Source organism: Sorex araneus, chromosome 5 (genome assembly GCF_027595985.1).
Source record: "Sorex araneus isolate mSorAra2 chromosome 5, mSorAra2.pri, whole genome shotgun sequence".
NCBI lineage: Eukaryota > Metazoa > Chordata > Mammalia > Eulipotyphla > Soricidae > Sorex > Sorex araneus.
In genome coordinates, this window is record NC_073306.1 from 200,485,468 (window position 1) to 200,502,582 (window position 17,115).

General features: G+C 45.7%; 1 protein-coding gene across 5 annotated transcripts in view; it reads left to right on the plus strand.

Annotated features, from left to right (window-relative positions):
* Positions 1-1,260: 1,260 nt before the first annotated feature.
* Positions 1,261-17,115, plus strand: part of MRPL1 (mitochondrial ribosomal protein L1) — a 78,870-nt gene continuing 63,015 nt past the window's right edge. The window contains exons 1-3 of one of the 5 annotated variants that reach the window (XM_055139233.1): positions 1,278-1,650; positions 9,771-9,842; positions 11,050-11,164. In XM_055139233.1, coding sequence (XP_054995208.1) covers positions 11,085-11,164 — 80 coding nt within the window. In that variant the 5' untranslated portion in view covers positions 1,278-1,650; positions 9,771-9,842; positions 11,050-11,084. Of the gene's footprint in view, positions 1,651-8,408; positions 8,586-9,770; positions 9,843-11,049; positions 11,165-17,115 lie in introns of all 5 variants that reach the window. The other 4 variants (XM_055139231.1, XM_055139232.1, XM_055139230.1 and 1 more) reach the window with 4 other exon arrangements.

Sequence of the window (17,115 nt, forward strand, 5' to 3'; positions counted from 1 at the left end):
AAGTGCCCTACCCACTGCACTATCTCTCAGGTCCCACATATGTTCATTTATTTCAGCAAACATTATATAGTCCTTCATATGCCAGATCTTTCAGTATGTACTGAGGCTATAAAAATGAATAAGGAACAATTTTCCCTACAAACGAAGTGAGGTTGGTGGGGAATGCAATGGTTGCACAAATCCCAAAGCACTAAAGAACATTGAATTGTACAATCAGTGACTTGTATGGTATGTGAATTATATCTCAATAAAAATGTTTGAAAGAAAAGGAGATATCAATCCCTGGGCACTGCACAAAACCAGGAAGAGGGAAAGAGGTGGCCAAAACTGCCTGGAGTTGATGAGAGAGATAGTAACAGTGAGTGAGGTCTCAGTTGAAATCTTAAAACAACACAGTTGCCTCAGCAATATGTACGAGATATTCCAAGTGGGACAGAACGAACCAAGTCCTGGGGGTGAGGTGTGTGCGATGGGAATGAAGAGATTCTGGCATGGAACTGAGACGGGGAGGCAGCAGAGGCCAGAATCCAGCTCCAGAGTCAGACACTCAGAGGTTTTATTTAACTGGGAAGTGGTCATAATACATGATCATATTTGCTTTAGATAAACCACACCAACAACTGTGATGTAATGGAAAGGCTGATGGCTTTTTCTTCCCCCTGTGAGAATAACCTGCACACAGGTCTCGGATCTGTTGGTTTAAAACTAGAAGAATTGTAAATTTGTCAAATATTACTACTTAATTGTCCCAATGGCACATTTTTGTCAGCAGAGGGGCATGCAGAGCTGATTAACTTAACACCAAGGCAGACTTTTTTTTTTTTTTTTTTTTACTAATAGCATTTTTATTGAGATAAGAGGACGTGACCATTTTCTCTGCTATTTTCCCTAGGCTGCATTTGTGACACTTACATAATGAAACAAAAAATTAGTTTTAGGTAAACATTCCTGATAATAACATGCTAAGGTAGGTAGATTAGCTTCAAACCAAGCAACCCAAAAACTGAAACAGAGTAATGAAATCCTGACTAAAGAGCTTTCAATTGTTACTATTTCTTTGTAAGCTACAAAATTACTTTGTAAGCTACACACACGCGCGCGCACACACACACACATGCACCCACACACACAGCCTCTTTCGGTGACATTTGGAAATTACCAAATAATCTTTACAAAGCTGAAAACGTAGTGGAAGCTGAAAACGTAGTGGGAGTTGGTGAGTTTCTTCCCATTTTCTGCCCTCATGCTTTTCTGGGCACTCTCGTGAAACTGCTGATTTTTGCACACCCTTGCAAAATTTCAAAAAAGAAGGGCGGGGGCTTGAAACAGGACATTGCCACCAGGCCCGCATTTTCCTGGAGGAGCGCGTTGCCCGGGAAGAGGGTGAAGTTGCCGTTCCGGAACCACGAGTCCCAGGGCCCGGGACAGCACGGAAGGCCGAGTCGGGACACCTGCACCGGGCGCAGCATCGCGCCCAGGCCCGGGCCGCGGGCGCCCGGCGGCGGTTCCCGCCCGTGTCTCTTGTGTTCCTTCGAATTCCGTCCCCGGGAACCGCTGAGCACTTGTCTTCCGTGCGGGCGTGGGGACACATTTCGTGCACACAATCCGGGATCGCCGACATGGCCGCGGCCGTGCGATGCCTCGGTAGAGGTAAAGCAAGGGGTGGTCTGCGCCTGGCGGGGGACAGAACCGGGTGTCCACGTGCAGCCCCGTGCCACCAGACTCTTCCGGCCACGGGGGGCGCTTGCAAAACCTCCCGCTCTCTCTGAGAGCTCAACTCGGTCATTTAAAAGCCGTCCAGGCGGGGGGTTATTCCTGCTCAAAAGCGACCGTGTCCAGGTTTCGTTGCTGTGCAGAGCCGCCCCCCTCATCGGGGTGACCTGCCGGACACTGCGGCCACTCCGGGGCCCTCCGATGTGGGGAGAAGCACTTCTGGCGGGGGGAGAAAGTGGCAGAGTTGAGGGCTTTGCATCTGTAGAGTTTGCAGTTTCCCAAAGGCTTGCTGGTACTCGACAGCGATTCCAAATCTTAAAAAAAAAAAAAAAAAAAAAAAAAAAAAATTCCGTTTATCGTTTGAAAGCCAGTTCTGCAGTGCTTCCTCGTGGCAGCCCTTTTCAGCAGTTGTTAAGGTCCAGTTTGCTGGCTCTGTTGACAGCCCTGGTTTTTTTTTTTTTTTTTTTTTTCTTTTTGGGTCACACCTGGCGACGCACAGGGGTTACTTCTGGCTCTGCACTCAGGAATTACTGCTGGTGGTGCTCAGGGGACCATATGGGATGCTGGGAATCGAACCCTGGTCGGCCACGTGCAAGGCAAACGCCCTACCCGCTGTGCTATTGCTCCAGCCCTGACAGCCTTGTTTTTAGGGTTTTGCTTTGTTTTTTTATCTTAAGCGAATGGTAGGTATTATGCATTGAATTAAGATGGTGAGAGTGCATGACCCTATATTTTCAGAGATAGGGTTAAACCTTTGAAGTGTTTTAGATCATTTTGCTACTAAGAGGCAAAGGTTGTACTCAGAGGCCAGTGGTTTCACAAGTATCATTGTCATAGCTGTCATCGTCATCCCTTCTGGGTCCTAACTGTACACCCTCATAATTTGTGACAAGCTTTCTACTATGGGCCAGTAATATCTTTGGGTATTATTCTTACACTATTTTTTTTTTTATATCCTGTAAATGAGTGCCATCATTTGGTCTGTCCTGCTCCCCCTGACTGATTTCACTCAGCGTGACACTCCATATCCTTCCATGGATAAGCAAATTTCTTAACTTCATTTTTCCTAGCAACTGTGTAGTATTCCACTGTGTAGATGTACCAGAGTTCCTTTATCCACTCATCTGTTCCTGGCATATAGGTTCTTTCCAGGTTCTGACTATTTTGAATGGTGCTGCAGTGAACATAGGAGTGCAGATGACTTGTCCGCATTGTGTTTTTGGGCCATTGTTGTATATTTCCAACAGCCGAATTGTTGGGTCATCTGGGAGTTCAATTTCTAATTTTTTGAGGGATGTCCATAGTGTTTTCCAGAAAGACTGGACCAATTGGCATTCCCAGCGGTAGTGAATGAGAGTCTCTTCCCTGCCGACATTCTTGCCGGCACCGGTTGTTCTTTTCTTTTTTTTTTTTCTTTTTGGGTCACACCTGGCGATGCTCAGGGGTTATTCCTGAACTCAGGAATTACGCCTGGCAGTGCTCAGGGGACCATATGGGATGCTGGGAATTGAGCCCAGGTCAGCCGCGTGCAAGGCCAACGCCCTACCTGCTGTGCTATCCCACCGGTTGTTCTTTTTGATGTGTGCCAGTCTCTGTGATGTGAGGTGATGTCTCATTGTTGTTTTGATGTACATCTTCCTGATAATTAGTGACATAGAGCACTTCTTCATGTGCTTTTTGGCCATTTGTATTTCTTCTTTAAGGCATTTTCTGTTCTTCTTCCCATTTTTTAAATGGGTTTGGATGTTTTTTCTTGCAGTGTCTTATATATCTTAGATATTAACCCTTATCAGATGTGAGAAACATTTTTTCCTCCTAAAATACTTGTATGTTAACTTTCTCATTTCTTGTAAGTTTGAAGTCCTACCTTAGCCAGCCACTTTCCCCTTAACTGCCATTTCATTTTATCCCCGCGGTCCCCCATCTCTGACCGTTTTATGTTTATTAGAGTTGTTTACCTGTGGTGTCTCCAGTAAGATGTAAACTTGTCTTTATTTCTCTTTCTCTTTGTTTCTTGGACCACACCTGCTGTGCTCAGGGCTTACTCCTGGTTCTGTGCTCAGGGATCACTCCTGGTGGGCTTTGGTGGCATCTTGGGGTGCTGGAGATTGAATTGGTTCTGCCACATGAAGGGCAAGTACATAACCACTATACAGTGCCTCGGATGTCAGCTTCCTGAGGACAGGGGTACTTGTGTGTTTTGTTCACTAAGTGCTTAAAGCAGTGTTAATATGTTAGGATTTATTTGACATTCATCATCAAATAAATAAATGGAAGAATGGAACCTCAACCAAATGCCAACCCCTTCCATGTGTTATAATGGATACTATTTGGAATAGTTTGAAGTCAGTGTTTGCTTGAGTCTTTTCAAGGCTTCTTCATTCAGCAGCTATTTATTGAATGTCCAGTTACTGAGCACTGTTAGTTGTTAGGGACAGAATGCCAGGGTAATTATCACCAGTTGGGAAGTAGACATTAACTGGATAATTATTTCTTTGATTACAGATTTTCTAAGTGCTGTGAGGACAAATACAAGGTGCTGTAATTAGTATATTTGAGGCGATCTATTCTGAGTCTGTTGGGAAGACTTTTTGAAGAAGCAGAGTCCCCAAAAGATCACCGGATAGTTATGAATTATCTATGAAAGGGAAGTGGAAGGAGTAAGGGAGAATGTTACAGAAGGAGGGAAAATTACATATGGAAGCCCTACAGTGGGAGAAAACAAATGTGTTTAAGTAATTGAAAAGAAGCTTATTTTCTTTCTTTTATTTTGCACAGTGACAGGCGTTGGACCAGGTCTCCTGAATGTTAGGGAAACACTCTACCACCAAGCCACTTCTTTGGTGCAGGCCTGTGAGCATGAGAAAGAGAGAATGTTATTGATGGAGTTCACAGTATAATAGGCTCATAGATCTTTTTTTTTTTCTTTTTGAGTCACACCTAGCAATGCACAGGGGTCACTCCTGGCTCATGCACTCAGGAATCACCCCTGGTGGTGCAAACGCCCTACCTGCTGTGCTATCGCTCCAGCCCCTCATAGATCTTCTTAAGGGTTTATTTTATTCAGGACTCAGAGATGGAGCTCAGCAGTAGAGCACTTGACTTGCGTATGCGAGTCCCTCAGTTTGATCCCTGGCAGCAGAGAGACTAAACACGAACCAAAGAAAATGTCAGTTCCATGACAGCAGGATCCTACAGGTTCTGCTCATTCTCCATTCAGTGGCAGTGCTCAGGTTCCTATATTTGATTTTTTTTTTTATTTTTGCTTTTTGGGTCACACCTGGCAATGAACAGGGGTTACTCCTGGCTCTGCACTCAGGAATCACCCCTGGCGGTGCTCAGGGGACCATATGGGATGCTGGGAATTGAACCCGGGTCGGCCGCGTGCAAGGCAAACGCCCTACCCGCTGTGCTATCGCTCCAGCCCCAGGTTCCTATATTTGAAAAGCGCCATCTTGAGACCAGGGGTGTGGCTCAGTAGTATAGCAGGTGGGGCATTTGTTGCACGGGACTGGCCGGGGTTCCATCTCTAGCACTTTAGTTTTCCCGAGCGCCACCAGGAGTTATCCCAGAGGGCAGTGCCAGGACTCAGCCCTGAGCCCTGCCATGAGTGAACCCGAGCACAGCCCCTATGGCCCTAAAGCAAACGAAACCATAAAATTAAAGTCTTAATTTCTGGTTGTCATTACTGGGGATTCCTAATAGCGGTGATTGACTCATGTAGCTTACAATGGATGTATGTATTCAAGAGAGTTATCATTTTGAGTGTCTTGCCAGGGTTACTGTTTTGTACAGTGAAATTATTGTTTGAAGTATTTACCAAACCTTGAATGGATATTGCTTGTTTCTGCCTAAACTATATATGTGTATTCACACACACACACATTCAAGATAATTGTCTTTAAACATATAAAGAATCATCCTTTCAGCTGTTGCACATTAAATTTGAGATTTCTTTTCTGAGTGGCAGGGCATTCTGTAGTGCTTAGGAGCTGGTCTCTGTTTGGTGTTGGGGTCACTCTGAGCACAGCTCGGGGACCAAGTGGCGCCCCAGATCAAGTTTAGGCCTCTTGTAAGCATCGTGCACACAGCCAGCTGTCTCTCCAGCTACGCATTTGAGATTCTGAGCTGGAGGCAAGGGGCTGGATCTTATTCATTTCCCTTTTCCTACTGACCCCTTTGTGCTTTTTGTTCCCCAGAGAGTTCCCAGCAATAAACACCTGTTCTACACTGTTCCAAATGTCATTTCTACATGTTCACAGAATTCACACATTCGGTGAATTCACTTGTGCTCCGACCTTCTCCTGGAAGACCAGAGCTAAAATGGAGTTGTTGACTAGGAGCTGACCCCAAGAAAGCCTGGAGATCTCAGTCACAAAACCCGAATACTAAAATTTTCAGCAGATTATATCTTGGTGAGGTCCATCCTGAGACAGTGGAGACAGGCTGGGGGTATGGCGGTAATTTTGGATTGTGGAAGCAAGCGGCTGCTGGGGGATCTGCTTGGTCAGGCACAGGCTATCCTGCCCCCCCAACCCCCCCAGTTTACCCCAGTCTGTTTAGCCATGCGTGGGTTTGAGATTAACTGTGGCTTTTGGTCTCTTTCGAGTTTTATCTATGGGTCTCTGAAATAAGCCAATAAATGAGCTTCTATAGCTGAGCCGGAGGTGGTTTGTGGGCATGGTTCCCACATACCTAACTTTTGGCCATTTAATTTCTTGGTAAACTTGGTCCCAAGTTGTTGAGGTCTGGCCAAAGGCATGGCGTCAATTTCGGGGTGTCAGGAAGCCTGAAAGCACCATCAGGCTGCTGATGCACTCGCCCCACAGGTATAGGTTGACCTGTTGGCAGCACCATATCCCCTCAACAAAGCTCTTAAGCTTACTTTTTTTTTTTTTTTGCTCATAAGTTTTTGTGATATTTTGTGATATTCATGTAGCACGGTCCGTTTTTGCCTTCTTGGTTATGCCACAATTCGGCCATTCTACTATAGGCGAATGTTTGGGTTACTTTTTTTGCAGTTTTACCATCAAAATGTAATAACACCATTCATGGGGCATCTCTTAGTGCTTTTTTGCAGGAATATTTTCTAGAGCAGCGTTTCTCAATGGGGATCCTCTGGCTCCATGTGGGTCCCCGGGATATTCCATGGGAGTCACAGGTGAAGATCTCATAAAGGTGGGGGCCAGGTAATGGCCTGAGGCTAGAGGACCAACCAGTAGGATGGGGGAGCGACAGTAGGGAATAAGATCAGGTCGGGTGCGATGGTACAGTGGGGAGGGCATTTGCCTTGCATGCGGCTGACCCAGCATTCTCCGGGTCCCCTGAGCTCTGCCAGAAGTAATTCCTGAGTGCAGAGCCAGGGGCAACCCCTGAGCATTGCTGGATGTGGCCCCCAAACACAAACCAACCAACCAAACAAACAAAAAATCAGAAAGAAATAAGATCAAACAGGGCCACAAGAAGGAAGATGAAGAAACTCTGCTCTAGGGTGCATGCCTAGAAGTAGAATCGCTGCATTACGGAGACGTGCTGAAGTGTGTGTGTGTGTGTGTGTGTGTGTGTGTGTGTGTGTGTGTGTGTGTGTGTGTGTTACGTCTCACTGGGTCTTACCAGGGTTTTCCCCGAGTGATAATTAATTCATACTCCTATCTTCTATGTGTCAGATTTACCATTGTTTAACATTTTCATTAACCCAGGATTAAAAAAAAAAGTTTGCTAAATCTGTCACATGCAAAATAGCACTACTTAAATTATCTATAGCCTGTTACCTGTTCACAGTAAGATCAAAGTCCTTTAGGGAGAAAGTCTAATGAAAATAACATTATCAGCTGCATGAATAATAGATTTAAGGTCTGGGGAGTTAGTATATCTGGGAGGGCAGTTGCCTTGCACATGGCGTCTGATCTCCATTATCCCATATGGTCTCCCGAGCACCAGGAGTGACCCCTGAGTGCAGAGCCAACCCTGAGCACCACTGGGTGTGGCCCCAAACAGAAAACCCACGGGTGGGGGAAGGATATGTTTGATTTACTGCTGATATAATCTCCATTTGTTTGTAGGCCTCTAGCAAACAGACCCATTGACCAGTCCTGAAGTAGCATTATAAAAAGATGCCGTGGTTTATATTAATATTTGCCTGATTACTAATGGGATTGTACATTTTTCTGTACACTTAAGCATTACTTATGATTCCATTTAAATTTGAAGCTTGTTCATCTCATCTGTTCATTTTCCTTTTGTTGTTCATTTGGGTGGGCTGGAGCGATGGCACAGCGGGTAGGGTGTTTGCCTTGCACGTGGCTGGCCCAGGTTTGATTCCTCCGCCCCTCTCAGAAAGCCCGGCAAGCTACCGAGAGAATCTCGCCCGCATGGCAGAGCCTGGCAAGCTACCCGTCCGTATTCAATATGCCAAAAACAGTAAAAAGAAGTCTCCCAATGGAGATGTTACTGGTGCCCAATCTATGAGCAACGGGGTGACAGTGACAGTGATACAGTGATACAGTGTTCATTTGGGTTAATGTTTCAAAAATGTAATATTAGAGTATTGTAGCTTTGGGCTTGTTGTTTCACTTTCTTTAAAGTATCTTTTGGTAAACAGATATTCTTAACACTAATGTCACTTTTTTTTGTGTTTTCTTTTTTTTTTTTTTTTTTTTTTGCTTTTGCTTGTTTTGTTGGATTTGGGGCCACAGCAGGCGGTGCTTAGGGTCTGTACCTGCCTCCTTGCTCTGGTGCCCGGCCTTGACCCCCAGCCTTCTGCATGCAGACATGCTGCCAGTCCTGTGAGCCCTCTCTCCAGCCCTAAGCACTTTTGGGGTCGTGCCTTGGAGTTTTGTTGGTGAAGTTATTCCCTCCCAAAGTTCACAAAGGTATTTTCCTCTATCATGAAACGCTCTATATTTAATCTCTTAGTAAGTTTTGTCCATTAGCTTTGATTTTTGTGAGTGTGAAAGGTGTGTGAAGCAGGATCTAAATATATAGTTGATCCGTAAACAGCCCAGAGGTTAGAATTGCTTTCCCTCTGCACAGTTGAAAGCCTCTGTTTAAATCTTGACTTCTCCCAAATTTAACTGCTTCAGTAATTGCTGCAAGAAACATCAACAGTCAACACATTGTTTATATGTTACATGTATTATATACTGTATTCTTTTTTTTTTTTTCTTTTTGGGTCACTCCTGTTGGTTTACTCCTGGCTTTACACTCAGGAATTACTTCTGGTGATGCTGGGGGATCAAATAGGATGCTGGGAATTGAATCCTGGTTGGCCGCGTGCAAGGCAAATGCCCTACCTGCTGTATTATTGCTCCAGCCCCCTATACTATATTCTTGTGATCACTGTATCACTGTAATCCCGTTGATTATCGATTTTCTCGAGTGGGCACCAGTATCGTCTCCATTGTGAGACTTGTTACTGTTTTTGCCATATCGAATATGCCACGGGTAGCTTGCTAGGCTCTGCCGTGTGGGCGAGATACTCTTGGTAGCTTGCCGGGCTCTCCAAGAGGGTTAGAGGAATTGAACTCAGGTTGGCTGCATGCAATGCAAACGCCCTACCCGCTGTGCTATGCTCTAGCCCATTCTTGTGATAATGTTAGAGAAAAGCAAATGCTTAGAAATTGTATGGAAGAGAAGCAGCTTTCACAGCACTGTGTGTATTGATGCCATCATTTGCCATCTGTTTACCTGGGGAGTCATCTGCCAGAACCAACATCAAGACTGTCTTGTGTTATAGTATCTTAAATATCTCACAGAGACATGTCTATGTGTGCAGGGTCTGTGGCCCAGCTGTTTATTAGCTTCTTTTTCCCCGTCTCCTGCTAGTGCCAAAGTACCTTAATTATCATAGCTTTTTTGGGGTTTGTTTTTGGGCTACACCCAGTGATGCTCAGGGTTATCCTGGCAGTGCTCAGAGGACCATATGGGATGCTAAGGATTGACCCCAGGTTGACTCTAGCAAGGCAAGAGTCCCTACCCACTGTAGTATTATACTATTTTTGTGGGAAGAAGGGAGGTACCCAGTTATGCTTGGGGGTTACTCCTGGCTCTGCACTCAGGAATTCCTCCTGGTGATGCTTGAAGAGCTATATGGGATGCTGGGGATCGAACCTGGGTTGGCTGCCTGCAAGGTAAGAGCCCTACCCACTATATATGTCTCTAGCCATATACATTTTTTTTGCAATTTTTATTTTACTGATAATATTCAAACACCCTACAGAGAAGATTTTCCCACCACAATAAGACGGAAGTGTGTGGATGTTGTTGTATTTCATTCTGGAGTCATTTAAGCCCGTATATAAGGGAATACAGGAAAGTATGTTAAAAACCAAATAAATGTGTGCTACTTTAGGTACATCAGTGGGCTAGACTATAAGAGGTTGCATGGCAGCAATTGTGGCCACGCGCTCCAGGAAATACTGCATTGCTCTCTTCTGGGAGCTTTATTTTATAGTCTCTGTATCTTGGCCTTTGATGAGATTACATGGGGGATGGGTGGATTTGTGGGTGTGACTGCCAAGCTACTGGAAAACTGGGAAGTTGGGTGGAGGAATTCCAGTCCTGATCCAAGTAGACTTGGCGAGCTCAGCCATGGTTCCCTCATACTTGAGTTCCTCTGGTGGTTCCTTCATTGGTGAGTGGCCTTGAGCATGACTGCAGCTAGGTTCTGGAGGCTTTCAGCTGCCGGGGCTCTGCTTGGGGCAGGGAGGGAAACTCAACTCGCCCTCCTCCGAGGTGCCACAGTGAAGACAGCCTGGTGCAGGGGCAGGAGGTTCTGCCCACGTTCTTTTAAAAGAATGATTGCGTCTAGAGTGTTTTTTTCACACTTGTTTGAATACACCGATTAAGAATATTAACAATATGAGGGCTGGAGAGATAGTACAAGGATGAAAGTACTTCTCTTGCGTTCAGCTGATCCACATTTGAACCCGACCCCACAGATGGCCCTTGGAATACCACCAGGAGTAACTCCTGAGCACAGAGCTGGGACTAAGTCTTGAACCTGGTCTGGTGTGACCCCAGTGCTCCCCCTAGCAAAAAAAAAAAAAGTATAAAAAATATATGAAGTTACTTGAACTCTGACAACAGAACTGAGATTGGGGGAGAGGGAAACAAAGGGATGGATATCACTAATGTTACTTAAAAAAAATTAATGAGAATATCAGATGGTAGGTTGCAGGGCTAGAACTGGAGGTCACATGCTTGTTTTCCATGCATGGTTTGAACCCCTGCCTTGTGGGGTTCCTGCCCGGCCCACCCTGAGCACAGAGTAGGGAGTAGCAGAAAGGTAGTAGTTACTTAATACTAATATTCTACATGTGTGTGTTTTTTTCCAAGTCTTGATACATCATCAAAGGCATAGTCTCTCCAAGATGGTTTGTCAGACACCCCTTTATCCTGGTTCTGTGTATCTTCAAGTGCCTAACAGACATTTTGCTGCTGCTGCTGCAAAGTAAGTATTTTTAAAAAATTTGTTTGATTTGCTGTCATCTAAACATGATTAAAAAATATACATCGGGCTGGAGTGATATAGCACAGGGGGTAGGGTATTTGCCTTGCACGCAGCTGACCCAGGTTCGATTCCCAGCATCTTGTATGATCCCCCGAGCACTTCCCGGAGTAATTCCTGAGTGCATAAACCAGGAGTAACCCCTGTGCATTGCTGGATGTGACCCCCTAAAGAATATATATGTATATACATGAAAGCCAGCGATACGTATGTGGGTAGGGTGCTTGACTTTCCTGAGGCATACCCGGGTTTGATCCCCTGGATCTCATGATCATTGCTGGATATGCACATTTATATATGCACATGTATACACACACACTTATACTGGATTCTATAAAGGCATATGAGGACATCACCTTCACAGAGAGCTTGTCAAAAGTTATAAAAATTTATCAGTTTATCGTCTCTGCTTCTTTGATTTTATAGTAATGAAAGAGTAGGAGAAAGCTCTGACTAAAGTATGATAATATCTTACTTTATCGAACACTGACATTCACTGTGTAATTTCTCTAGTGATCTTACGTGGAAGCTATTCTGCACTTTTTCTGTTTTGCTGCTGTTGTGTTTGGGGCCACACTCAGCTCTGTGATAAGAAGTTGCTTCCAGGGTGCTTGTGGCAGGGTCAGGGCTCAACCAGGGTTGGAAGAGACTCTGTAACTCTTAAACCATCTCTGCAGCCCAGTGTGTGCTTTCTCTCTCTGTCTCTCTCTCTCTCTCTGTCTCTCTCTCTCTCCTCCTCCCTCTCTCTCTCTTTCTCTCTCTCTCTTAATAAAAAAACTAGATAGGAATAGATTAGGTAACTTGCCTGAGGTTACAGAGTAGTCAGTTAGAACTAGGGTTTTGTGACGTAGTAAGACATAGAGTTTGTTTATTTATTTATTTTTAATTGAATCACTGTGAGATACACAAAGTTGTTCATGATCGGGTTTTACTCATACAGTGTCCCAATACCTGTCCCTTCTCCAGTGCCCATTTTCCACCACCAATGTCTCTAGTTTCCCTCCCACCATCCCCAGCCCTGCTTCCCTGCTTCTCCTTTCTCTCTCTCTTCTCCCCCACCACCCACCCCTTTCTGCATTACGGTTCGCAATACAGGTACTGAAAGGTGCTTGTGTTTGTCCCTTTACCTACTTTCACACCCAGTTCTTATCTAAAGTGATCATTTCCAGCTATCATTGTCATAGTGGTTCCTTCTCTATTCTAACTGGCCCCCAATTTGAAAAAAGAAAAAAAAATAGAAAGATTATAGCTAGAGAATGATTGTTGTGCAATACTCATTTTCATAGTAATCATTAACTTGTTTTAATAGTTTTAAAGCCAGAATACTTACTCAGAACACAAATTGTAAGCATAGTTTAAACTTGAAATCGAATATTAAGAAACTCAGTTAAAACTTAAAAAAAAAATAAAAGACATATTTCTTTGAGTTCCTGCCAAGAGCTTCTAAGGGCTGTGCTTAAGTCTTGGGCATAGGAGTTTCAGTGCTAGGAGTATCTTTGCATAGGAGCTGACTCAGGCCCTAACATTGTTGTGTCCTGGGTTTTCTGAGTCGCTTTTTTTTTTTTTTTTTGCTTTTTGGGTCCCTCCCGGCAATGCACAGGGGTTACTCCTGGCTTTGCATTCAGGAATTACTCCTGGCAGTGCTCAGGGGACCATATAGGATGCTGGGGATCGAATCCAGGTCGGCCAAGTGCAAGGCAAACGCCTTACCCGCTGTTCTATCGCTCCAGCCCCTGAGTGGCTTTTGATTTGTGGAAGCGGGTCTTCACGGACTCCGCCTTCTGCAGGCAGGTCTCCAGAAAGACCAAACCCTTGGTGGGAGCTTGCAACGTCCAGCCCAACTCAGGTCTTCCAGGTGCTAGAGAGCGAGTCCAAGGTCATCGCTAGCTACTCCGTGAAGCCTTGATGAAAATCCCCGACTCTGGGCTTCAGAGACCCGCATTGGTGGTCGCGTCCTCCTGCTCGGTGGTGCCCCCCCACAGAGCTTCTGCTCTTGAGGCCGCTCTGGGCCTCCCCCTATTGGACTCTCGGGCTACATGTTAATGTGTATGCTTTATCTTTGCATGTATTTTAATTTTAAAAGCCCAGCAAATATTAGATGTTTCACTGCATTATTTGAGCTCCCCTGGCAGATTGGGAGGAACAAGTCACAGGACGCCTGACTTAGAGCCCTTAGAGTTCCTGGTTATGGCCAGGAAGTAAAGGCAGCCTAGGGGTCTGAGCCCTTCACCAGTGGGATCTGACTGTCAGAATTTGATTGAACTGTGCCCCATCCGGCTGCTTTCAGAAAACTGGTCACTTCAGGGGAAACAACATATATTTGGTATCAGAATTGTGAGCAGAGGAAAACATTTTCCTATTTAACTCTATACCTTGGCCTGCATGCTGATAGTTTTTAATTAACAGTATGTCTGAGAATTGTTTCAGATCGAGTTTGTATATTCACTTTAAAATATTGAAACAAAATTGACATCTTATTATATCCATTCAGTATAACTAATGATTACTTGTGTATATTTCAAAATGATCAACAAAATAAGTCTGGTTAATATCCATCACCATACAGAGTTCATATATACTTTTTCCTTCCAATTACATCTTTATGTCTTACCTTTTGACTGTTTTCATTATCTCTCTCTTTTATTTGATGGGGGACTGGTGTGGGCCATTCAGTGATGCTTATGAGCTACTCTGGGCCCTGTGCTCAGGGATTGCTCCCAAAAGTGCTCAGTGGGACCATGCAGTGTCGGGGATTAAACTTGGACCTGGTGTGCCTGAGCGACAGCACAGCGTCGAGGGTGTGACCCAGGTTCAATCTCCGGCTTCCCATACGGTCTCCTGAGCACCGCCAGCAAAAGGTTTGTTCATTGGGGTTTCAGCTCAGTGTGTCTGGACATTTATCCAGTGTTTGCATAGATTTGCTGTAATAATCAGAGGAAGGAAATACAAGTATGCAAGTGTTCCCTATACAGTTGTCTTGGTGCCACCCCCCCCATCCTATTCCTAACTTCTGGCTCATTCATAGAGACAGGGTCTCTATCATAAAGAGGACAAATCTGCACTTCAACTTTCATACTGTTAAATAGAGGAGTGGAACAAGTGCCATCGGACCCTAAGTGAAAGACTAATTAATTCTAGCAGGAGGAGGATAGGACAGAAAGTATTTGAATTGCATCCTGAGAGTTTTCCAATGGTACCCGGAGGTATGGTTTAGAGGCACGAAGGTGCGTGACACGGAACTACTGGGCTTGAGGTTAGGAGGCAGAGGGCAATGGCAGAGATGGAACTAGGAAGGAGACGTCCTCTGAGTGTCGCTAGCACCTGCGTTCTTTTTTTGTTTTGTTTTTGGTTCTGTGGTGCTCAGGCTGTTGCTGGCTCTTTGCTCAGGGGTCACCCTCGGTGGTGCTCGGGGGACCCTGGACCGTGCCAGAGATGGAGCCATGTTGGACCCCATGCAAGGCAAGCTTCGAATTCCTCCCTGTGTCTCTGGCCCCTGGATTCTTTTTTGTTGTGCAGAGGTTGGGTAAGATCTGTCTTGCCAGTTTACATGCCCTGCCAGCAGCGAGCGTACCCGCATTCTTAACAAGCCTGCTTATCAGCAATCTGGATTTGTGCTTCTACCGTGTATTTCCAACTTTCATCTTTCCCATTTAAAAAATGGGACTGTTGGGGCTGGATCCAAAGTATGGGCGGGCCAGGTGCTTGCCTTGCATGTGGCTGACCTGGGGTGGGTATCTGCCCGCCCCCCACACCCCCTTTTTAGTCCCCTGAGCCTCACCAGGGGGGAGGACGTCACAGAGCCAAGAGGATGTCCTGATTAAGACCACTGGATGTGACCCAAAACCCAAAAATGGAATAAAATAAAAACAGGACTCCTTGTCTTTTTCTTTCTACATCGTGTTAAGCATTTGTTTACTGGGAATCTTAATCATTTTATGAATATTTTATATAGATTGTTTTCCTTTGTCCCGTGGAATGTTTTTTATTTATTTGCCTTCCAAATATCCAGCTCCAGTTTAATGAAATTAATTAGTTTATTTTCGGGTTTGTCAGCAGCAACTCCTCATTAAAAAAGGACCATTATAAAACAAAACCTTTGAGTCGGATTCTGTGTTTCCCTCTCACAATTAGTTCTTTTTCTCGTTTCTTTGTGCCTGTCACAATCTTTTATTGCATGCCAGCCATCTCGTACAGAGCAGCGGGAAGTGAAGTACCTAGTATTTCGGCTCGAAATTGGCTTGTCTTTTCTGTGAGACTGAATCCCCCCAATGAGAAGGCGAGTGAGGCGTGGGCTCTGTTGCCGTGGTTACCCTCAGCCCCCCATTTCTGTGCTTCCCTCTCGAGGGCGAAGCTGGTGGCTGGAAGCTTTTCCTCAGCATTCCCGTCCTTGCTGTTTTCTGCCAGCCTGGCGGCTCTGTGCGGGTCTCTCTCCTTAACCCTCCCCTTCTGGAGCTGTTGGCTGTTACTACTCATTACTCGGTGCTCATTTGACTGGTACTTGGTAGAGGTGGGGTTTTGCTTTTCCAAACACAGCCTTCACCTTAAGTGAAGGACTATTTGCATCAGGCGATGGCGGTGGGGTTCTTTCAGCATTTCTTCTTCCTATAGTATATATCCAGCTGAAGTTTCGTTTTTCTTTTCTTATTTTTTGGGTTTTTTTTTTTTTTTTTTTTTTTGCTTTTTGGGTCTCACCCGGCGATGCTCAGGGGTTACTCCTGGCTTTGCACTCAGGAGTTACTCCTGGCGGTGCTCAGGGGACCATATGGGATGCTGGGGATCGAACCCGGGTCGGCCGCGTGCAAGGCAAACGCCCTACCCGCTGTGCTATCGCTCCAGCCCACTCTTTTCTTATTTTTTGGAGTCATATTTACTAGTACTTGGGAGTCCATCATAGCTCTGCGCTCAGGGGTCACTCCCGGGACCATGCATTGCCAGAGATCAAACCTGGGACCACCGCATGCCATCCCTGTCGCTTAGCTCATTGAGTTATCTTTCCGGACCCCGATTGAGAAATGGTTGTTGTTTTCTGATGCTGTGGCTTGGGCCTAAGACCATTCACTGCGAGGCTAGACTCTGCCCCTGGGCCGTATTCTCAGCCCCTCTGTTGACGTCTTACCTTGAAGCTGTCAGGACCTTTCCCAACCTTATTGGGGGAGGGCGCTGCCCTCATACCGTTTCCCTCCCTGCCCCCAAGCTCGAGGAGTTTGTGTGGTTCTTAGTGGCTGTGCTGTGTGCTTCGCTCCCAGGCCCTATGTGGAGGTGTGGAGGTGTGGATGTGGGTTGCGTGTCTTGGCCGGAAGTGGCCCATGTCCATTCTCCAAGGAGGCTCTCTGGGGCCAGGCCTGCTTTTTCCTGTGAGCACCCGGCTTGGCATCTGTGGGAAGCATTTGTTTGTTTGTTTGGTTTGGGTTTGGGTCCTGCCTCCTTGTGCTCAGGGTTCGGGGAACCTTCTGTGGTGCTGGGGATGGAACCTGGGTCAGCTGTGTGTAAGGCAGGCGTCCCACCCTGTCCTCTGCCTGTGGCCCTGTAGGTAGTGGTTTTGAATGACTGGATTCCCCCGTGATGGCTTGCTGGGCCCTTATACTGTCCCCACCCTCGCATTTCGGCTGATTTCTTTTGAACTTCTCTGCTTGTCTTCCTCTATGCCTCCGTAGAGTGCTGTGAGCGGGAGCACGGCCGTCAGGTCGGATCCTCCTTGCCCTGTAATCTTGGTTCTGTGATGCAATCAAGAAAAGTTGCGATTTCCGTCTCTCGTTGTTAGTTTCCTCAGCTAAGATCCTTGTACTTTATTTTTTCAATTTTTTAAAAATATATATTTAAATAGCACAGCAGGTAGGGCGTTTGCCTTGCACGCGGCCCACCCAGGTTCGATTCCTCCGTCCCTCTCAGAGAGC